The sequence below is a fragment of the Sprattus sprattus genome, assembly GCF_963457725.1.
Source record: "Sprattus sprattus genome assembly, chromosome: 19".
Classification (NCBI taxonomy): domain Eukaryota; kingdom Metazoa; phylum Chordata; class Actinopteri; order Clupeiformes; family Clupeidae; genus Sprattus; species Sprattus sprattus.
In genome coordinates this window covers 6867383-6891110 of record NC_137917.1, presented here as the reverse complement: position 1 = coordinate 6891110, position 23728 = coordinate 6867383, and the positions used below count along the sequence as shown (strand labels likewise).

At 43.3% G+C, this 23728-nt stretch overlaps 1 protein-coding gene across 1 annotated transcript in view; it reads right to left on the bottom strand.

Moving 5' to 3' along the window:
• Positions 1 to 23728, bottom strand: part of adcy2a (adenylate cyclase 2a) — a gene marked incomplete at its 3' end in the record, with an annotated part of 84525 nt that overhangs the window by 22902 nt on the left and 37895 nt on the right. The window contains exons 4-11 of the mRNA XM_080857429.1: positions 9579 to 9728; positions 7022 to 7170; positions 5381 to 5492; positions 4689 to 4816; positions 2382 to 2540; positions 1818 to 1950; positions 996 to 1172; positions 51 to 94 (exon numbers count right to left, since the gene is read on the bottom strand). Coding sequence (XP_080713555.1) covers positions 51 to 94; positions 996 to 1172; positions 1818 to 1950; positions 2382 to 2540; positions 4689 to 4816; positions 5381 to 5492; positions 7022 to 7170; positions 9579 to 9728 — 1052 coding nt within the window. The remainder of the gene's footprint in view (positions 1 to 50; positions 95 to 995; positions 1173 to 1817; positions 1951 to 2381; positions 2541 to 4688; positions 4817 to 5380; positions 5493 to 7021; positions 7171 to 9578; positions 9729 to 23728) is intronic.

Below are 23728 nucleotides of genomic sequence, written 5' to 3'. Positions count from 1 at the left end.
AAGATATCCTGACACACAGACAGGGAGGGAGAACTTCTGAGCATCAGTACCTCTCTGTTCTCCTGCGGAAATGGTACTGTCCCATCGGAACATCCTGGATGAAGGAGAGACAAAAAGGTGAAAAGACAGACTCGCCTCATTAGACAGGATGAAACCAAAGAGTGAACGACAACAGTGTTGTCTTCAGAAGCATCATCGGAGGGCATGGCACACATGCTCTAATGAAAAAGCACTTTAGAAAGCAGCTCCAGGACAGATGACACTGGAGCGGGTGGGTGCCATCTCAGCGGCAGACTTGCTCCAGGGTTAACTGAATATTTTGCCATGGAGGGATGAAACTGTGTACATAAAGGGCACACGCTGAGCATAAGGCACCAAGGGGCATCAAAATACGTGAAATGAATTTAAATGGATACTAATAATCTACTATCTACTTTTTAGACTACTATACCATTAAATCAATATAGGCTATGCACTGTATATTTCACCAACATAATAACATACAGGATTGTGGTGCCCGCTTCACTCTCCCTGTAGTTTGTTTTTATTGTGCCAGACAACCCTAACGGTGGTTAAAGCCTACAATTACGGAAGACATGGTGGAAAATGGTGTTTAGTCATACGAAAACATAAATGGTCATTATACTGTAAGCCTAACCGTAGAAAACCAAGGTCTGCCACTGGTCAAAACAAACAACATGAACAGTGATATATAATATTGCAACAAGCTTCACTAATTAGACACCACATCATTTACCAGAATTGTATGTTTAAACAAGTGCTTAGTAACACGGTATTTAATTTCATAGTTAATAACAAAATCGAGTTAAGCCAGTGATTAACGCAAAGCTGATCAATGTGCAGTAAATATCATTCAAATATACTTTATTAATAACACAGTTTATAAACAAATAGCATTGGTCTGGTTTAATTGGCTATCTTTGTCTAATAAACAGTAACACAAGCCTTAGTGAGAAGATCGTGACAACACTCACGGCAGTGTTGATCTTGCCGTTCTCGTTGGTCATGCTGTCTCGGTGATGGAGGTTGGCAAAGGGCTTGGCAGCACCCCAGGACTCCAGGTAGCGGGTCATCCGGACTGATGCCCTCATCTTCGCCCCTTCCAGAGTGGGGCGGGGCCTATAGTGGTGCTGTGGACTCCGCCTCTCTGCCTGCAAATGGGAGGAGCCAGTAGAGAAAGCTGTCCTTTACCTGGCCTCTCATTGGTATATTTCATTCAATGCTGATTATTTCAATCATAGATTAAATATATAAAGGTAATGACTATGTCACTGCTGCTCTACCTTTATCTAATGAAGGAATACCAATATCTTTCATCTTATTTCTGTGCAGCAGGAATCAGAGACGTTTTTGATAATATGTATTTATTTTGACACTTATTTGTAAAGCTGTACTCAGAGTAATTAATTTGGTCTTTCATTTTAAATGTGCTTGTTGATTTGGTAAATAGCTTAAACTGAGACTTTGATGTCTTCCTGCAAAAATCGTTCTCATAAATCGATTAGCTCAGCAAGTCATGTTGAACACCTGCATGTCCAGATTAATTAGCTACAATTCTTAATTTAGCAGGTGACTCCTCCATATCAGAACCTGGCATCAAATGACACATTTCACTATAAATACATTTGATTCCATCACACAGAGTGTAATATAGAGACAATGTATGTAAGCACAGTATGTTGAGATGCTGTTACACACTGATAATTAATGGTTTATAACTTAATTACTAACTTATTACAATGTGAAAATGCTCTGTATAATGCTAGCATGATTCCTCAAAAGACAAAGTTCTGTACCTTTGGGATGATGACGAGATAGGTGATGATGCCGTGCTCCTTCAGGTAGGGCTCTCTCTCCTGCCCGTCTCCCGGCTCCACCTTATAAGAGCCGTTCAAGTGCTCCAGCGTGACGGAGGTTATGTGGACCCGCCTGCACAGATAAGTCGTTAGCTGGGTTTCCATCCAGCTTTTTAATCTGCATTTTGACCATTCAAAAAAGAAATTCTTACTTGAAGTTAGAGGCGGGTGGATTAACTTGACTAAGCGACTAAGGTTGATGTGTAGCAATTTTATTAGGTGTTTCCATAAACGTTGCCCTAACAACCTTAGATTTTGATGCCACTGCTATTCACAACTTCTCCCTTGATTAGAAAACCCCGCTACTACCATCCCACCATGTCACATCAGGATAGTACAGGGGGATTGTGGTACTATCCATGGTGGAATGGTCAGCCAGAGTTTCTCTCTCCAGAGGGATGGTGCAGATGTATGGGGTCAATGTGATGCTTGGAGTGCGAAGTGTGCCACCATTCAGCATTCAGCATATGATAACTGACAAAGACATCATAAAGATCTGTTTACCCAGGTACACCTCCAGCCTCCATGTGATTGGCTAGAGTCACGTCATGTGACCAAACGTCGTACTGCCATTTCTGCAGGCCAATGACTCCACAGAGGACGTTTCCTGAGTGGACTCCTACACGCATGCTAATGTCCACCCCCGTGGCATCCCGTACCTTCCTGTCAGAGAAAGGATTCAGAATTTAATGTAAAAAAAAAAGACATACTGAACATACTGTATATATACTTCAACAACTTCAGTTGTTAGCTCCATTTCAACCCACGCCACTTGATCATTAGTTCCATTGGCATTTAGCTAGTGGTCTGGACATGAGGGAGGAAAGCAAGAATACTGTTGTAAAACTGGGCGAACATGGTGAACATTTACTACAGTACATCCTACTGCAGTGGTGCAATCGAATTGTTCACATTATAATAATGAATGCTCCACAACTCCTACTTTTCCACTGCATTCAGGCTAGCCACTCAACAGCTGAAGAGAAGCTAACCCAGCAGTAGTTGTTTGCAGGGCACTAAACCAACGTCCCTCTGATTCTAGTCCAGTTTTACCATGTAGGCCCTCTGCGTTTGGGTTTTTTATTCTCCTGTCACCCGATCACAGGCTAGATGCCGAACAGCTGATTATACAGAGAGCAGCTTTTTCTGCAAACTATGCAGGACAACTTACCCGACAAAAGCAAGTTGTAATGGATGTCTGGCAGTGAAAAATGACCATTAATTATGTACAATACACTTCAGAGAACGTCTCGGTACTGCTACTCATTTGTGTCAGCGGTGGCAACCAATCGAGCATTCCAAAGTAGTATCCCTGTCTTCCCCAACAGTGTCAGTCTAATGGAACAGACAAGCTAATGGAATACCACTGGCACTCAGAGTCAGTGTCTAGCAACACCTAGCAGCCTATTAGTGCAGACAGTGACAGAAATCTGGCCCTGATCCGGCGGCAGATTTTAACATGTTTCCGTTACTAATCTGCGCTGTCAGATACATTTCCCAGAGTATCAGTAATTTGACACAGTATTACAGTAATATTGATACAGTATTTCTGAGTGGAAGCTCCTTCCAGTATCTAAGAGAGCAGGAGAACTAAGCCATCGTCTGGAGCCGATCCAGGTCCAGCAGTGGCTATGGGGGATGTTGCTGGACACACTGATTCTGCGGTGCTTTGGTATTCCTCACCAACAGCGTTCCGGAGTCTGGAGCTAGAGCTTGATGTTGCTGGGCGCTGACTCAGAGTTGCATTGGTATTCCAGAGCAGCAGGCCCCCGGTGCTGCAGAAATGTGTCTGTCCCACTCATCCCCTGTAGGGAGGCACTGGCACCAGACCAGGCCTGACTCCCCACGACAGCAGCAATCAGTGCTGCTCAGTAATGAGTGGCTGACCCTCAGTCTGTGCGGTCGGCCTGCTGCGGCAGAAACCTGAGCCAACCTGAGCTAATCTCTTATGATGCACTGCGGCTGCTGGAGAAGAGAGGACCATTTCTCAACAACAGCAGCAGCAAGAACCTAAAACAGATCCTTACAACATTCATATGAAATAAATGTAGTGACTGAGGACTTAGGTCGAGGAATTGAGCTTGAATGGAGTACCCATAGGAAGGAGAGTGAAGTGAGATATGCTGTTTCAGGCTTTTCTGACAGAGAAATCACTTACAAACACATTCCCTTTCAATCTGTCTGTGCTGCTTGGCGCCAAACCACTGATTTCTAAGCAGCGCTGATCCACGCCTGATCCTTCATCCTCATCCCTCGCCGGTTTCTTCACAAAGCTCTTCAGACTTAGCTGTCAGACATTCTGTATATTACCATGGGAAACCCAACAATGCCTCTTCCCCCTCACCTGGGTTTCTATTCATTACAATTCAAAACAAACGACTATGAATCCCCTATTCATTCAGCTTCTTCAACTACTCAGCTGACTTGGATAACCTCTACTTTCTCTCGGTTTACCAGTGTTCCTGGTGTCTAATCCAAACTTCGTTATGGATCTGTGTAGTAACACCAAACTAGAAGTGAAGTTTTTTTTTCCTAATGAGGAAACGTGTTCAATTACACCATGTAACAATGGGACTGCAGACAAAGCCCCCCAGAGCACATTGTTAATTATAATAGACAATCTCTAGGCAACACCATGTGGGTTCTTTGGACCATGAAGACCTGATTATTTTCTGAGCCAAAGTTTTATTCTGCCAGCATTGATCTGATTTGATTAACATTTATTCTGGATTTTGAAATTTTAAGAGAAGTGAATAAGGTAATAATTAATGTATTTTTAATATTTTATCTTCATGAACACAAGGGACTTACTTAATGGCCTCACACATGTCGAGTCCCATCTTCACGCAGTTCTTGGCGTGGTCCGGCAGTGACTCCGGCAGCCCCGACACACAGTAGTAACAGTCCCCCAGGATTTTAATCCTCATACAGTCATTCTCCTGAAACACATCACACACCAGAACATGCCAGCTCTACTTTATAGCACCTCAAACACTGACAACACACAATGAATATGATGTATGTGTGTGTATTTTGAAGTTTTAAGTGTGTTGATGTTATAGCTGACAGCAACGGTCCTGAAAAGGAAGTGCCTCAGGAAGACTCTCCGATGGCTTAATGAATCTGTGTCTATTAAAAGCAAACCTTAAGTGCTTGCATACTTGATTCCTTACACATTTGATGCCTTTGATGATTTCAACATTCAACAAGTGCTTTAAAAGTTTTATCAGAGAGCCAATTCCTTGGTGAAGCTAAATAAGATAGGAAACAAGATCTATATACTGGGCCCTGGAAGCCATGAGCAGCCCATGCATTTATCTCAACACACGCACGCACACATACACTCACGTACGCACACATGCACTCATGCACGCACGCACGCATGCACGCACGCACGCACGTATGCACGCACACACGCACTCACGCACGCATGCACACACACACACAGAAACCTTTGAGCAGATTAGAGCCCTGTGTGAGTAGCTCCATTGGGAGGTGCATACCTTAGCGATCTGGTCAAATTTCCCAAAGAGTTCGTTCAGTGTGTGCACCAGCTCCCCTGGTGAACACTCGCTGGCCAGACGAGTGAAGCCCACAATGTCAGCATAGAGGATGCTGTGAAATGAGGCACACACCAACACACGAGTGCACACATCATACAGATGGGGGTAAACATGTGCACATGCACACACACATGCAAGCACACACACACACACACCCATTCACACACATACATACACAAACACACACACACACACAGAGGTGATGTCAGAGTAGCAAACACTACATTATAAATTAATCACAATAAAAAACAGAATCCAAAACTGTCAGTACAGACACCCTAATATCAGAGACCAATAGTCCGACCTTTTTAATCTTCCCCATACATTAGTGAGAAAGATGAAAGATAATTATTTTTAATGAGTCCTCATTATATTTGTCAGTCACCACTGTAACTGTTTCCAGTTCTCTGAGGAGGTAATATGCTAGCTTTAGCGCTGTATAGAATTTTGAGCTGGAGCAGAAAGAGAAAAGAAACAGGGAGAAAGGTGAAATATAATAGAAAATGCTTTTAATTAATGTTTTATATGTAGAATTATGTGGACTAAACTGATCATATAAGGAAGCGTCAGTCTGTCTGTCTGTCTGTCTGTGTCTGTCTGTCTGTCTGTCTGTCTGTCTGTCTGTTTCTCTTCCAGTCTCTCTCTTCCTCTCTTTCTCTCTCCCTCACGCTCTCTCTTCCTTTCTTTCTCTCTCTCTTTCTGCCTCTCCATTCCACAGACTGTGTACACTTTCACGTCCTTCATTAAAGATCCCAACGCCCTCTCTTCACCAAGCTCTTTCAGGAATCTCAGTAGCCTCCAGCACCTCTGTCGTTCTAGCTGTCAAAATGAGGCAGGATTCTTGAGACGAAGAACGGACTAAAATGGCAACCTCAGGTAACACACTCACACACACGGCCTTCTTAATCTTCATACACAGGCTTCGTATCACCCTGTCAAACAGACAACCCTCTGATATCTATTATCTTTTTTCCCCTAGGTGTTTTTTTTTTTTGTGTGATACATTTTTAATTGACACCATTTATGCAGTCAAGGCATTCATGCAGTTACGACATGCAAGACAAAGGTATATCAGAACATTATTTCCATTTATTATCTGGTGAACCCCTAGGTGGTTTCTTGAAGCAACAGGCGGTATATGGAAAAACTCTAACAGAAAATAAAGGAAATCCTACTTCAATAAAAGATGGCTGCAGGTGCTGCATAAAAATCAATTCTGCACAGTGGCAAAACGAAAGCACTTTGCAAAGAAAAAAACTATTTAATCTTGAAACACTTCTGAGTATTAAAATTCAATCCAGCAAGTCTATACGAGTCCTTAGACATTAGCCCTTAGCCCTTAGACATTAGGTTTATAAAACCTAGCATGAAAACATATTTGGAAAGGTTGTTAAATCTGTAGACCTTCATGTTTCTCCATTCCCTGTGTCCCAATCAAACCCACAAAACACTTGGCAAAGAGAATACTAGCTCAGATAACGAGATACGAGTAGGCCTCTGACAATACATTCTGGATGCATTCAGTATATCAGTTAAGGCATCACTGATGAACAGAGGGATGGGGGCTAGCGTGAGGCTCACCTGACATTGATGTGTCTCTGCACGTACAGGTTGTGGAAGTTGTTGGTGTTCTCAACCTGGCCGAACTTTGGGCCCTGGAGCCTCTGGATGATCTCAGCTTTCATCACCCTGGCGATATGAGCTGGCAGCAGGGACAGCAGCAGCCGCTCCTGGGGGGGGGGGATGAAACATGTCGGGTGAAGAGGGGACATTTACACTCATAGCAGTGACAATCATCTGGTCCATCTAGTTTGGTTATATCTGTATAGGAGCTTAGTCCAAGATTTTGGAGTTGTTCTGTAGTTAAACTACATTTACATTTAGCAGACGCTTTTATCCAAAGCTACATCTACTCTGATGGCACACTGCACGTTAGGGGCAATAAGGGGTTCAGTGTCTTGCTCAAGGACACTTCGACAGGGAATCGACCTAGCAACCTTCTGATTACTTAACGACTTCTCTACCTCCTGTACCACGGTCACTACACAAAGAGCAACTGGTTTCAATAGACAGTGCTGCAGACAGACACCTGACAAAGTCCTTACAGGAGCTACAGCACAAAGCCTGAGACTAACACAGACTTTAACCTAGATGTGCCCGAGAACTAGCCCTAGCCTGGTCCAAATTAGCCCACTGCGGGGCATGTTCAGCAACAGGCCAGTCCATGCAAGCTGAGTAGACAGCGCCAAACAACTAGTGATCTCCTTCCCGTCCCAACAGCCTGCCTGAACAGTGAGGTGTTAAATCTCTCAGTGTGTGTGTTTTCACTATGAGTGGGAACCACGTTCATGACCTTGTGACCTTGTAAATATCAGACAAAGATATGCCATTCCCTCCCTTCCCACATCATACAAAGTTATAATTTCGCTTATGAAAACCATCTCTATTATAGAACAGTAAGATCCCCACATCGACTCTTCACTGGTACTAATCACTCAGCGTTTGATATACTTTGACTGTTAAATTACGACGTCAACATCCCAATCATTCTAAGCGAGGGAGCTGAATGCCAGGCAGTGTTTTTATAACGTTACATTTCATAGTTTCAAATGAGGAAAGGGAGCAAATGGAGAAAGGAACATAATGTACAAATGAATATAAAACGTCAAGACAGGTAAGTGTACAAATTATTGTGCAGAGTACTCGTTGCTTGGCAACGCTTGACGGCGAAACTCTGGATTTGTTTGGATCTATTTTTCGGGGCGGAGAATGAAAGTGGAAATAAAGAAAAACACAATCTGGTGTCCATGATTAGTCATTAAATCGGTAGTAAAATTGTTGTAAAAAAAACAATATGACACTCGTGTTTGTGGGGTTGGTAAAGGAAACTTCACGTCTATGACTACCTGCGCCTGAACCACCACAGCCGTGAGGATATCCTTTACCAACCCCATTCTCACCCATATCATATTGCTTAATCATATTGTCAAGCCATATTGTTGTCGGCATTAATCTATCCCAACAATAACCTACGCACTTCCATGTCGCAAAGTGGTGGTGATTTGCATAATTACAATATCATGGCACGAAGACAGCCCATTGGCCAAAAGAGATTTCACATCTTTTATTTGTCTGCATAATGACAGTCCCTCTGCTCCATTTACTCAGAGGAGATGGGGAGATCTACCCCTAGCTGAGGGACCCCATGCTGTTCCAGAGGGGGCTGAGTAATGACCTGTCACTCAGAGATGGCTTCCCACATGGAGGATGCATGTGGCCCGGATTTGGGTCTTTGTCCGCTTCTGTAATGAATACGCCCCGATGCTCATCGCAGGGGGGCTTCGGATCAAAATCAGCGCGTGGGGGTCTCAGAGACACATGAGACAGCCCTGGGGAGGCCAAATCCGATTTTCTCAGAGGAAACATTACTACCTGCTGGTCTACAAGAGCACATTCTGAAGAGTTTGAAATTTATTTCATTAAGTTTTGAGGAGCGAGCAAGTGAGCGAGAAGGGTGCGCTCGTGCCCACTGATGACGTCTGTGGCAGGGTGAGTGATGGCTGTAGGTGCACTCTAGGTTAGGCCACGTACATTTCCTCTCATTAAAAATAATGACTCCTGCAGCAACCCAACTATTTGAATACCCAATCATGTCATTATCCCCATACAAGAGCTTATCGAGCCTAATGCACCTGTGTCCAAAGAGTGTTTTTCTGTGTGTTTCTGAGGACAGAAGGGTCAGAAAGCTGCCTGCGTGTTGGGATCCCCGGGTCACTTCGATTATTCCTTCACCTCCATCACACATGCCCTTCTTAACCTCCACAAAGGCTCGACTAAGGAGCAATCGACAATGGAGCAATGACTATTTGACCGCAACCCCTAACAGCCCTCATTCGGAGACACCCAGCTACAAATAAGTTTCTGCATCCAGAACATGGCTTCACTGTCAAGATCCACATTCAACATGAATGACACAAGTGATTCAGAAATCCTTTCTCTCGATTCCCTTGCAGTATTAAAGCATGCATTGAAAGCAACATTTCCCGGTAATTCCTAGGGACCCACTCCACTCAGTGACAGGTCTGTCACATCACAGGGACAGCGCAAATAAGAAGCCCTGAGGTGAACTCATTCCAACCTGCTGCCGCTTTTCAAACTCCAGCTTGATGGGGGACTTGATGCAATTGCAAGTGTCCTGGTAGGTCTGCTTGAGGGCTAGCTCCATCAGGTGCTTGTGATAGGCCCCTACCAGGTTGCCGCAGATGAAGATGATGATGTTGGCCAGGATCTGGAGATGGGATCAAAAACACAGAACATATTGAGTTGCATTGTCACCTCTGCAGGCTCCATCACACCGGCCTATTGTTATTCTGAAAGAGTACAGGCAATGAAACTCAGTCAGCCCTTAAATCTTCTTTCATAAATTCACAAAAGTAACTATTTGTGCTTTTCTGCCCAAAGCAATTCATGCTCATAGTTTAATAGCGTTCTATAAAACAGTCATTCCACTAAGCAAATCATATACTACTTCCATCATCATCCATCCCCTGTTGTCCATGAAGCCTTTTTGCTTTGGTTTGTGAGTCTCCTTAAAACCTTCCATTCGCAAAACTGTACCAGACTGTAACAGATGTAAACACACATGATGTTAAGGTTTTCCGACGAAGCAACTAAAAGATGTGAAAGTGTAGTGAGACATCGCAATCCAAAAATGTGATGAGGGATTACTGGTAGAGTGGGTACGAGACATATGATATCTTCACATATGATATCAAGCTTTACAGACAAGCAGCAGGTCTTTGCAGAGAGCTGTGTCTGAAAAAGTGTTGGAAGGCTTTGCAGACAAGACAAGTCACAGTTCAGACTATTTGGTGAGACATAACATGACCACACATATTGCAAGGCTTTACACACAATGGACCTGTCTTCACAGATCTAACAATCTAACGACAACCACATGAGAGATGTAGGTGCCGAATAAAAAAACACAACAGATGTGTCTTTGTGGAGAGACCATGTTGAGATAAGGGAAACACAAAGAAACAAAAGACCTCTCTTCACGGATTGATGAAACCATACGACAGTTCGCTCTCTCAGACAAAAAGCACCAACTCGAGCTGAATGGTGTGAGTGGCGCAGAAGTGGAGCGACTGTCCTTGGCTTCCGGTCACTGACCATCCAAGCTGTGATCCTGTTCATGTAAAAGCCTCTATATAAAGCCTCTAATAAATTCTCTATTATTCTCCTTTCAGGATCCAATCCTCTCTCCCTCATCCTTCTCTCCCTCTTCTCTTTCATCCCGTCCTCTCACCCTGAAGAAGTCTGCTTCAAAGCGCCAGAGCGTACTTTTCTGATTGATCGTTCCGTTCTGCCGAGAGGCCCTTGGGACCCGTGTGTTGACGTCATGAGGGAACTGTTATCTTTCTGCTGTAAAATGTCTGGCCACGGTTTGGGACCCAAGACAACTGGAAAAAGTGAGAAGCTATTTTTAGAAGAGACATAAAATGGTGATTGACAACTGGGCCTGTCAGCTATGCCGTCTGCAAAAGAAAAAAAGGCTTTTCAAAATACTGCTCCTTTGGCAGGTAGACATATATATAGATAGATGGACTTGATCCACGGACAGAAATGGAGCAGTCTCTGAAGCTTGGCTTATAGAGAGTGAAGACAGACATGGATAAGCTATCAATGCCACAGCAAGTAACACAGTGTATAGTCGTGCCATACAAAAAGAGTGCCACCATAGAATTATACTAAAACATAATTTTCGTTACAGTGAGATTATCAGGACAGTATGAAGAGGTATTCAATAATGTAAAATACATGTACATGATGGTAGATGAAAACAAGGAAATCTAAATTTGTCTAAATCTAAGTTATGTTAGTCTTAAAAGGGCTATCAGTGCAGCTGTCATCTGTGTTAACTACAGGCCCTCTATAATTACAGTGGTAGAGTTATTTTCTCTGAATTCAAATGTCATCTGAAACTGTGCGCCTTAATAACCCATAACTGCAGTTAATCAAGGACATAAACATTACAGCCCAGGAGCATATCATAGGAACATCACACAACTATCAACAGTCAACATTATCCTGAAAACAGGGATTTCACAGTAGTTGGGGCCCTGTATTTCAGAGTACTGTTAAAATGAAGTACAAAAAGTTGAGCAGTCATTTTAGGCCAGCCCCTAAAGGACTATATTTAATTAGTATTGAAATTAGATGATAAAATGGTTTCAGTGACTGATGTATGGTTTGGTTAGGTTCATTTTTTAAATATAGTCACACTGAAAAGTTCACAGTTTATACCATCACTTAAATTGTGTGGAAAATTTAAAAAAAAAATGTTTTATCTCAAATGCATGTGTACAAATGGCTTTCTAATGTGGCGTGTGTGTGTGTGTGCGCGTGTGTGTGTGTGTGTGTGTGTGTGTGTGTGTGTGTGTGTGTGTGTGTGTGTGTGTGTGTGTGTGTGTGTGTGTGTGTGTGTGCGTGTGTGTTTGTGTGTGTGTGTGTGTGCGTGTGTGTGTGTGTGTGTGTGTGTGTGAACGTGTGAACGTGTGAACGTGTGTACGTGAATTTGTGTTTGTTTGTGTGTGTGTGTGTGTGTGTGTGTGTATGTGTGTGCACCTGATATAGTCCATCACCTCAGGTTCAGGAGGTTGTTGTTGTTGTGAGTGTTATTGTTGTTTTTGTTGTTGTCATTGGCGTTGCTGTTGTTGTTATTGCCATACTGTTATGCCATGCTGAGGCCAAACGCGTGCCTCCCTGCAGCAGCTCCAGATGTGTCACTCTGCAGCTCTAATGATGCACTGGAGTGAACCCTAATGGGCTAGACCACCCAACGGTACAAGCCTCCCTCTCTCCTTCCCTCCCTCCCTTTTTTCTCATTTTCCCCTCTTTCTCTTTCTTTCCTTCTCCCTCTTCTTGCCCCACTCCCTCTCCCTCTTTCTCTCCCTCTCCTTCTCTATCCCTTCCTATGTCCTCCATTGCTACCTCAGGCTGATGGGGTGGAGGGCAAAACCATGTATCCTGTCTCTAAGCTGGGAATTAGTGAATTAAACAAAGTTTACGACATAAACTCACACACCCACACCCCTGTGCAGTGTTACTCTGACACAGCATAAACTCACACACCCACACCATGGTGCCAGCACTACACACCCCCTCTCTCAACTGGTCTTCAATGCATTAAACAGTGTAACAGTAAACCTCTGTTCCAAAGCTCATTGTCAATCTCATTCTCATAAAATAACACTGCTTTCACCCCGTGAAATCCCACTTGGAACGTCTCACTTACACAGTAACTCTGAGGGCCCTATCTTGCCGATCAGAAACGCAAGTAGGACGGCGCCAAACGCAACTAGCTGTGTGGGCGGCTCTATGGCGCAGTTGCTATTTTAACGGCGGAAAAACAAAAGGGTTGGTCCAAAGGAGGTTACTCAGCCATAGGTGTGGTTTGGGCGTAATATGCAATAAACCAATCAGAGCGTCATCTCACATTCACGCATATTGCAAAGCGGGAGAGGCCATAGACATGTATATGGGAGAGGACACCAGAACGTGTGTTACCAGAAACAATCACGGCAATATTTTCCCATGCTTGTTTGGAGAAATGGTTCTACTTTTCATTTCTCGTTTGTATTTTTTCAGTTACTAGCATTCGTTTTTTGGTGGCAACATATTTGAAATAAAATTCACAAAAACATACTTTCCGATGTTTTGGGTTCACCCTCACTGAATCACTAGGTTATGTATGCATGGTAATAATATTGCACCCATCGGCACATGCAGTTCAACCTCACGTCTTCTAAAGTCCTCTAATCTATCCTCATTTATGTCATTGACACATCCATGATTCATGGCAATGTTGTGTAAAACACTGGAGGGGCACGTATGTGAATATGGGTGCAGTCTATAGCGCCAAGGACGCCAGGGAACCCATACTCCTGTACCCGATTCAGCACCCTCCACGGCAGATGCACCACTCGCTTGATCGGAAAGGAAAGCAGTTCGCCTAAACAAACGCAGGGAAAAATACTATACTACGATTTCATTATTTGTGAAAGAGATGGAAGAGAAGAACACAAGTGATTACAGTCTTTAGAACTGTTCTAAAGAGTACAAACAACCGATGTTTTTCTTCCAAAAACCTCGTATAATAGCGAACGCAAAAGAACAAATTTTGTTCTGTGGAAATATATAGCCTACCCCATGATTACAAAATGAATTAACTTAATTTCCCTTTGAGCAAGTTGAACAATGATTTCCTCATGTGGTAAAAACTTTATTTTCCTTGTAATTATATATGGCTTGCCAAAAAATTGGTGTAAATCTCTCGTGAAGACGACAGAAGTAAAGTGTAGCCTATAGGTCCTATACTGTGCGGGCAAGCACATGCGCCCTTAAAATAGCGTTCTGAATACACGTTACAGACTTTAGACATTGCGCCTCTGACATTAGACCAGCTTTTTTGTGGTCAATGGCGCACGGCGCACGGCGTTGTTTTGAAACTGCAAAATACCACTTGCGCCAGAGAAACGCCTTCTCTGTTCCGCCCATGTCGACGCAAGTTGATTTCGAAGCGCGCCTCTGGAGGGAAAATCGCGCTGTGCTCCGGGTGCAAGATAGGAATGATACATGCGTCGGTGACAATGGGCCTCATTTATAAAACGTACTTACGCACAGAATTGATCTTAGACTGTGCGTGCGATCAAATCCACGTCTAAGTACAGATTTATAAAAACCGTCTTAGACGTAGAAAAGGACGTATCTCTACGTCTGGTTTTAGTTCGTGTAAGTACATTTCCTTGTGGCAATACTGGAGTACTGCAGGAATTTAGAACTCAAAGCGCCGACACGCAGTTTCATTATCATCATCGTGCACCACCGTCACCATTAGGGCTTATGTTTCGCTCAATAAAATCAATTAAACTATTAGAACAATTCACACATGAATGAGATTCACGTCTAATAGGTATTCCGTTTTTATTTCACAAGTGTAAAACATTTCGCTCAATCTATAGCCTATAGAAAGTCTAATACTGGCTTAGTTTTCATTAGGAGATATAGCTGCATTGGCGTTGTTAGAGGATATTGCCAACTGCGCAATAAGGAGAGAAAGGGTTTTTTCGTGATCGCGCACACTTTTTGACACAGGATGATGTATGGCTGATAAGCAGGTAGGCCTACAGCTTGTCGAGTCGAGAGCGTTGTGCCCAAATAGCCTCTCGTCTACAGAGGCGCACCAGATGCAACCAGGCCATACACGTTCAGGTTTTGTCTGTTCTTGGATTCCTGGCTACAGGAACGTTCCGATGAGAAATTGGAATTCATTTAGCAAAATTTTGCCCGATGTTCTTCGCAGTATTATCACTTTTTATTACACGGCTCTTCTTAATGCTGTAGAATGCTCCATTCACTTGAATGGGGCTTCCCAACGTTCTGCGGTCAACTATTTTCCGATAACTGACCGTTGCTATGCAGTTAATGACCGCTGTCAAGGAAAGTGGCCTTTTTGCCTCTGATTCACATCTTTCGTAGCACTCCGCAAGTAGTACGGTAACTTATCAAGGGAGTTTCAGCGGACGGTTGAGCAGCTGTGTTCTAAAGAATGTTCAACTGTCTTTGAAGTTCAACGTCTTTGGCGAACTATTTCTCTGCTTTTTAACCTCACTACGTATAGTAACAAAAGCAAATACATTGTAAAAAGACACACTGTGTTAAGTAATTGTTTTAGTTTTAGCCGTATAATAAGCGGGATAATGTATAGAACGCCGGTCATTGTCGGGAAAATAAGCCCCTTCACGGTGAATCAACACCCCTTCGCTTCGCGTCGGGGTGCTGTTCGCCCTGTCGGGGCTTATTTTCCCGACAATGACCTGCGTTCTATACATTATCCCTTACATATGCCCGTAATGTATTAGAATTCCATACAGTGCCCAGGAAAAGCAAAATGTGTAAGAGGATTTCCTGCGTAAAACAGGGTTCCCAATGTATTTTCATCCAGATTGCGCACACTCAAACAGCCTAGGAAGACCACTTTAATACAGCACATGCCCGTGCGCGGTTGGTAGTGGAGCACAGCAAAGGCATGCCTAAGGGAAGGTGGCGATAGCCAGCGAGACTCCGATGCTGGAGCAGCAGTGCGACAGTTGCGGCCGCTGGTGCTTCGGAGACGTGCCTTCTACATGTCAAATCAGTGGCGCAAAAAGTGGGTATGCGCTGTATGCGGCGCATAGAGGCGCCGCACCATGGGAGCGCCAAAGCGATGGTAAAAAAAAAAAAAATGTTTGGGGTATTTTCTATATGTAGCTGCTTTTGTGCGTTTCTAAATCCTTTCTGCATTTCCCTTAATTGTATAACATTTTAGAGGACTAAACAGGCTAGAGTAGGCGCCTTATCTCTTAAGATTCCATAATAGAATTTTTACATAGAAGAGGGAGCGTGAGTCCGTGACCGCTAAACACACAAGCAGTTCGAACTAAGCTACGAGTAGTGAGTTGGTTGGATGGAAGATGGATAAAGCAAAAAAGCTGTTGGGAGCTTTGGGAACAAAAAAAGAAAGAGGGAAAAGGAGAAGACATGTCAGGGGATGCGACAGCAATTAAATAAGTGGATGGTGAAAGGCAACAGGTAGGTTTTAAGGTGACTTTACGTTTGTGCTTGAAGGCTTGCAATTAATGTTAACAGACTAGCTAGCAGGCTAGCTAGCGTTTGCTAACATAGAAATGTAGCAGCCAAATGGGGGTTTATGGCTAGCTTAAGCCTCATCAGTTAGGCTGATGATAGCTACATTTAGATTTTGGTTAAACCCCTACTGTACCAATCCCATGTATGACACATCTCAATTTTATTAAGGCAAAAATAACAACTGGTAAATATAAGGTGGCAGACGGGCTCTGGTAGCATTCACAGTAGTAACTCTGGTTACCATGGTTACCATTAGCTGTTCATGTTAGCTGTGCTGTCAAACATACAGGCTATCTGTTGGCATGATGCAACTAGATGAATGGGCAAGTGCAAAGGCACGGCGTGTTATTATTTAGTAGCAACTAAAGAGCACTCTAGAATATTTTGGTAGCAGCATTGTTACACATCATCACCTTTAAAGATCTTTATTTGCAGGCTTACTCTTGCGTTTTAAGGCATTATGTTGCAATGGTTATCATTATAATGTTAATGTTTGCAACTGTTTATTATTTACTAATATATATATATTTGTGTGTGTGTGTGTGTGTACAGTATATACTGTATGCACCATAGCGTACCATTACCATTATGGTAGGCATGCAGTGACTGATATACTTTAAAATAAAGCTTTATTATTTAAAGCCCGTACATGATGTCTGGCACACTTATTTATTTATTTGTTTAAGAAAAGAAAAAAAAACGTGTGTGGGGGGGGGGGGGCAAAATTGTTGCTGCATACCCCCCTGACACTGGGTAGTTGCACCCCTGTGTCAAATACTTTGCTTTTGCCATTACGCCACCAGACAGGCTTTTCTAACGATGTTTTGGCCCGCATCTGCTGTTCCATCAGCAGAACGTCGATGTCAGCCTCACTTTAATTCTTCTGTTTACATGTTTCTTTCTTGCTTGCCACTGTCACAGAGAGTTTGTGCATTGAGGATGCGCTCTGTTTGTGCATTGATAATATGCTGATTAGATTAAATAGGGGCGTTTTGAGGGCGGAGATTCAGTTGCGCACAATTTCACGACCATTTGTGATTTATAACCGAAGGATTGGCGTGTGTTTTTTGTGTGTACGTCTGTTTACTGTGGATCTCACTTACGCTCATTTCAGGAAATGTCTTAGACAAAATGTAGGATGGTTTCTACGCAACGTTTTATAAATGAGGCCCAATGTCAATTGCGCTGGGTGCAAGATAGGGCCCTGAGTGTGCAGACTACACGGTGATCACATATCTCTGTTTCACTAGGGTGTATTGAACAGCTTTTATCTGAAGAGGTTTTTTCTAATGAAGCAGTTCTGTAATGAAGCACAGGACAACATAGAGCACACAGCCACTCCTCTGAACACGACATCATTCTCTCCTGGACCAATGGGCAGTGAAGCACAAGCCACGCTTAAACTGAGGACCTAACATGGTTTCAGGTTGCTTTGGTCTGCTGAATTTTATATTAATATAATGTACATATGAAATGCATTTTGTACATCTGTACAAAAAATGCTACCACAATATACAGTATGGACATACATATATATTGTGTGTGTGTGTGTTTGTGTTGTAATATCCATTTGTGTTTACTAGGCACTGATGCAGTGATGTATTTTTCACTGTGTGTTTTTGATTGCAGGCAGGGGAATAAACACGTCTACAGTTAAGCTTTGTCTAATCACTTTTATTTTACAAGTGGGACTGCCGACTGACCTGTATGCTAATAAACTTCTGTTGAAGTGCTTTTCAAGAACTGTAGGGATTATTCTCTGATAATGGTTATTGTTCAACTTCTGTGCTCATTCTGTAATTAGTATTTCCTTAAAAGGCTAGTTAATGTTTACTTTGATGTACCCTTTAATCTCAAAGTGGAAAACAATTTAATGACAAACAGTAAATGTCTTAATTTGTATAACAACACTACTGATGTGTACCACATAAATACAGATATATAGTTACCATTATTAGAAATCAGTGTGGGACTGAGAAAAGTAATGTTTGGATAAGTGTCCTATACAACAAGAAATAAACCAACAACATTCTAGGTCAAAGCAGACAAATGCGACCCTGCCCGGATGCCATGCATTGAAATGCACACGCTGCAGATGGAGCCAGCCCTAGAGGCGGAGGATGGCTACCTGTTCCCCAGAGCAGGCTAATCTGAGAGCCAGGCAGGAGACACACACACGCACATGCACACGCACACGCACACACACACGCCAACACACAAACACACACACACACACACACACACACACACACACACACACACACACACACACACACACACACACACTCACACGAGTGGGAGGATGGCTACCTGTTCCCCAGCGCAGTCTAATCTGAGCCAGGCAGGAGCAGATGGGAGCTCCCTGTGACCTCGCTAGGGCTCCAGTCATGCACACCAAATCCTTTTGGCCAGAGACAGAGCTCTGCCAGCGAGGGGCTCAGCAAACAAACACGATCCCACTCTCCAGCCCCCATCACTCTCATGGCTCAAGCACTAAGACACTTCTCTGGTTCATTTTCATTTCAGGGGAGAACTTACTTCACATTTAGGTCTCACAGAGCATCTCGAGACCGTATGAGCCATTTGTATTTTATTTTGAGGAATCATATTGCCTTCACATGATTGTCAAGCGTTTAACTGAATGGGTGTTTGTGGGGCAAATTTAAACAAACCTACAAATGAAAAAGTAAACTTGACAATCAAGGCCTTTTTACAGTACTACGATTCTCTCCGATTTGGTCGTAGAGGGACACTTTGGCACGCCTTGGCACGCCTTGGTAACACCTTCACCCAGGTGTTGACGCCCATCCGAGCCGTCGGAGAGCTGGTCGGAGACAAACGCTTTTTTCTAACTTTTCTTAAAGAGTCGGAGAGAGTCGGATACCCCCTTGGCTGTGATTGGCCAGCTAACGGCATCATTTCCAAACAACATCATTTCCGGAATCACACATGTCAGGACCTCACATTTCCTGTTTTCTGTCAAAATGTTTTAGTACGACTTTGGTAAACTGCAAAGCTGCACAGCATGCAGCATTACGGCTACCGTATTTTATATAAACCCTCGAAAAGTAAATTTCTCCCGACCACTGTTGGTCTCTTGGCTGGTGGCTCGGTGTTGAAAGTGCCTTCTCCAACCAGCTTCAACTGACATCTAACGTAATTTGCTACGGAGTAATGCTGGCAGCATTACTTTGCATCTATTAAATAGGACATGTATTTCATGTATGTGTAGAACCTATTTAGAATGACTGACTTTACATAAAACGGCAGTGAAAGACATTTGAGTCAAACATTACTTTTGCCTCAATGAGGGTGGCGTGTGAGAGCATAACCAGCACGATAACGTTGTAGCCTACTTATTAGCAGCGAGGCTAGCTACATTAGCAGCACACTTTTGAGAGTTATTGTGAATACGCTAACGCTTGATTTAGCGGAAAATCTAGTAAACGTACGTACCACCTGTCTCCTGTTCTGTTGTTGTTGTAGTTGTCGCTCAAATCGCTACAAGCACGTCCTCTGCTTATAACTCAAACTAGTCCAGCTCCACCATCAACCATTGTCTGTTAGTTGCCATCATTCGCTGTTGTGAGGATTCCCGGCAGGAGGTATTTATACAATAAACGACTACCACACACACAACGATTTCTCTAAGAACGTCTTCTTGAAAATTGGGCATTAAAGGTGTCCAGGCAGAGGATCATAAGTGAGTGTGCAGAATCATGTTAATTGGCATGTATGTGTATGCATTCTCTTGTTGTGTTTCTGATATAACTATAACACTACATGTGGATTGGTATGATGATTGCAGTGGGTTTATTTTTTTGCCCCTTACTTCAGAGTTCTACAGGTATTTCTGTTCGAAGTGTGCATGCTTTATAGTGACGTTTCACGCTAACACTTTTGACAAGGGCAACCGTCTCGTTGCAGATTAAACACATCGGTTTTGTCCTATCCACAAGCAGCACAAATGCATAGCCTACTTGTCAGTCCACTCTGTCTTAAATTCGAGATCTTTGGAGTCAACTTTTCGTTTTTTTTTGTCGCGGTCTGCTAAAAATACACCTGGGCTACCCAGAAATCATTGCAAATCTGCATTTGACAAAAATACCCCCCAAAATTAATGTATTCATTTTATTTAACCGTTTCTTTTATAGGTTCTATATTGTATGTAAGATAAGCATATCGTTTTGTTATAGATCGCTTACGCTACTATGTTTTTCACACAAAAATACACCACGATGGAGATACATTTGCCTTCTCAAGTGAATATATAGCATTCGACATGCTCATCACAGCTAAGCTACATGTCTCCAAGGCCCATGAGACGACACCTGCTCGAAAAGTCAGAGGTGCTGTCGCTGCCAAATGTGAGGACCTGCCTGATGTGAGGCCGCATGCGCAAACTTTGCGACACTATTGTAGTATAACGAGCCAGGTAATGCCGGTGGTGTAGGCTACAGCATGAAGTGGAATGACAAGCGCATTTGTTTACGTTTGAAATCCACCAAGGTTTATGATGTTAAGCTTCATGTTTATTGAATTATTAGTTAAGCAGTGCATTCATTAGCCTACTAGTAACAGTAATACAACATAGCCCCATATGGTGACACTGAGCCATATGCTGTAAACCGTTGACAAAATTATAAAACACTACGTTAAATAAACCTACATTATGCGTTAAGAGAAGCCAGATACGTTGATATTAAACCATGTATGAGAATGCACGTCTTGGATAGTTTGCTCCTGAGCCTTCTGCCGTAAACCGTTTGTGTTTGCGCATGCGGACTCACATCAGGCAGCGGCGGACTCTAGACATCCTATTGGCGGACTCACATCAGGCAGGGTCCTCACATTTGGCAGCTACAGGTGTCATACATGTCAGGTAAGAGACAGATGGGAGGAGGGAGTAAAACAATCAGTGACTTCCAACAAAGAGGTAGTGGGGGTAGCTACGGCCTCAAGAAACAGTCGTTACTCCACCCAGCGGTCCGGCGTTGAATAGGTTTCAGGACGCTTAGCCGTCAGAGTAGTATGTGGCCAATTTTTTCAGAATCAACCGCCTGCCCCCGCCCGCCCATTTTTTTTTTCGAGGACGGAGAGGGATGCAGAAGTATATCGAGGCCGTCAGTCAAATCAAGCACATTATTTATCTTCAAATCACTGCTTCAGGTAAAAACCTCTAAAGGGGCCCCTTGAAATGGATAAAACAATAAAAGTGTGCTGTATTTGATTGCCAAATCTGTATCTGAAGTCTGTTTGAGACATTTAAATCACCCTAAAACGGGAAATAAACCTAAAAAAAAACAATCAAAAAAATCACACCTTGCATTTTCAGATGACTGCCTCAGGTTCTGTAACTCTCGAAATGGAACAACACAAGTCTAGTTTGTTAAATATCTGGATTATCTGAGTAGTACATGACAGTTTCATCTCCATTATAGGTTTCCTGGAAATCCTTTATAGAAAAACTAGGTAGAATCTATTGCCTTTATTGTTAATGTATTTCTCAATATGTAATGACAATGTATGATTGTCAACTTACAAATACGGCACTAAATGTACAGCAGTGATAATTTACCACGATGTAGCAGACCAAAAGTTTAGTTTGAGGAGGATGCAAGGACATTGGCTCCAATCAGTGAAAGCTACTCCAGCTGAAGGAGTCGTACAATCTCTAACTGGAATCTGACAACTCACAGAGAGAGAGAGAGAGAGACTGTGCTGGAGGCAGAATGTGCACTCTTACAACAGCAACACACACTGCATCTAATCTAGTGACAGCACACACAAGCACACACACACACACACACACACACACACACACACACACACACACACACACACACACACACACACACACACAGCTTTTTCATTTCCATAACAACCTAAGACTATCGCTGATCTTCCCTTTTTCACCAAACTGTTCGATCTCAGTGAAATCCCCCCCTGGGAGGATAATAAGGATCTTTCTTTGGAGCAAAGGTTCCAGCTGTGCCCTTTTCCCTATATAGGCTCGTCAAAACAGCCTTGAGGCCCTCTCTGCCCCCAGGAGGGTGTTAGCACTTCCATGTGCATTATGCCTGGACTTGTGTTAGCCAATCGATGTGCAGTATGGCTGGACTTGAAAAGCAACGGTGTGCTAAGTCTGAATTGTATGCTGGTTTGGTCAGAGCCCCCCCCCCCCCCCCCATTCAAAATACCCAACCGAGTTCAGTCTGCAAAGAGAGATGTAGCTGCTCAAAAAGCAGCACATTAAAAGTTCAAGTTTAAAACTTCTGTTTATGTGGCTTCTTAAGTAAATACAAAGACTTTGTAAATGATTAATCAATGATAAATCAAGCGTTTATCAAATACACTACACCTGCTATGGCATGCATGATTTCCAGAGTGTCTTGCCAATTACCGATATCTACTACCCAGCTGTGGTGGTGATGGTTGTGTGTGTGTGTGTGTGTGTGTGTGTGTGTGTGTGTGTGTGTGTGTGTGTGTGTGTGTGTGTGTGTGTGTGTGTGCGTGTGCGTGTGAGTGTACGTATGCGTGTTAGTGTGTGTGTCTGTGTGTGTGTGTGTGTGTATGTGTGTGTGTACAGTATGTGTGTGTGTGTGTGTGTGTGCGTTTTAGTGTGTGTGTCTGTGTGTGTGTGTATGTATTTGTGTATGTATGTCTGTGTGTGTGTGTGTGCGTGTTAGTGTGTGTGTGTGTAGCCAGTGCTCCCCCCCATAAGTCTTTCCAGCGTTTGTTAGAAAAAGAGCTGGAGAACTAAACTGTGTCCTTGTCATCTCTTATGTCACTTCTATGGGGTGTGGGAATGGAGGATGTGCCAGGCATATAAAGACATTGCAGTAGCGTATTCCTATGGCATTGTACCCCTCTCGTGCACACACATACAAACACACACACGTACACACACACACAAACACACATGGACATACACACACACACAGATACACACAGATACACACACACACACACACACACACACACACACACGCACACACACACACACACACACACACACACACACACACACACACACACACACACACAAAGTGTGTTCCTGTGTTGTGCTGCTTTAGTGTTCCAGCACAGTCCCCCCCCAGGCGTTGAACACAGAAACAGCACACAGTTCCCCAGACACTTTACCGCCAGGATCAAAGCAAAGAACTACAAACCCCTACACACTCACACACACAACCCCTACACATACGCATACACGTACACACACACATTCATTCATATCCCCACATCACACAAAAGCATGCACAAACCCCCACTACACAGACCCCCCCCCACACACACACACACACACACATACACACATATACACATACACATACACACACACAGTGCCCAAATTCGAAACAAAAGAGCCTTACTCGTTTCAATCCATTACAAACCGGAGCTGGAAATAAATCTGGCCGAACTGCCCAGCATATGTGTGATGATAGCCACGGTAAGCAGCATCTGCATAGGAAAAGCTCCTGGATGCTTTTACTGTAATGTGTTTCGCTGAGAAACGGCCCACAGCTGGCCCACAGGTGGCACGGACCCAGCACAGGTTCCATTCCACGGTCAATTGGAAAAAAGAAAAACGGA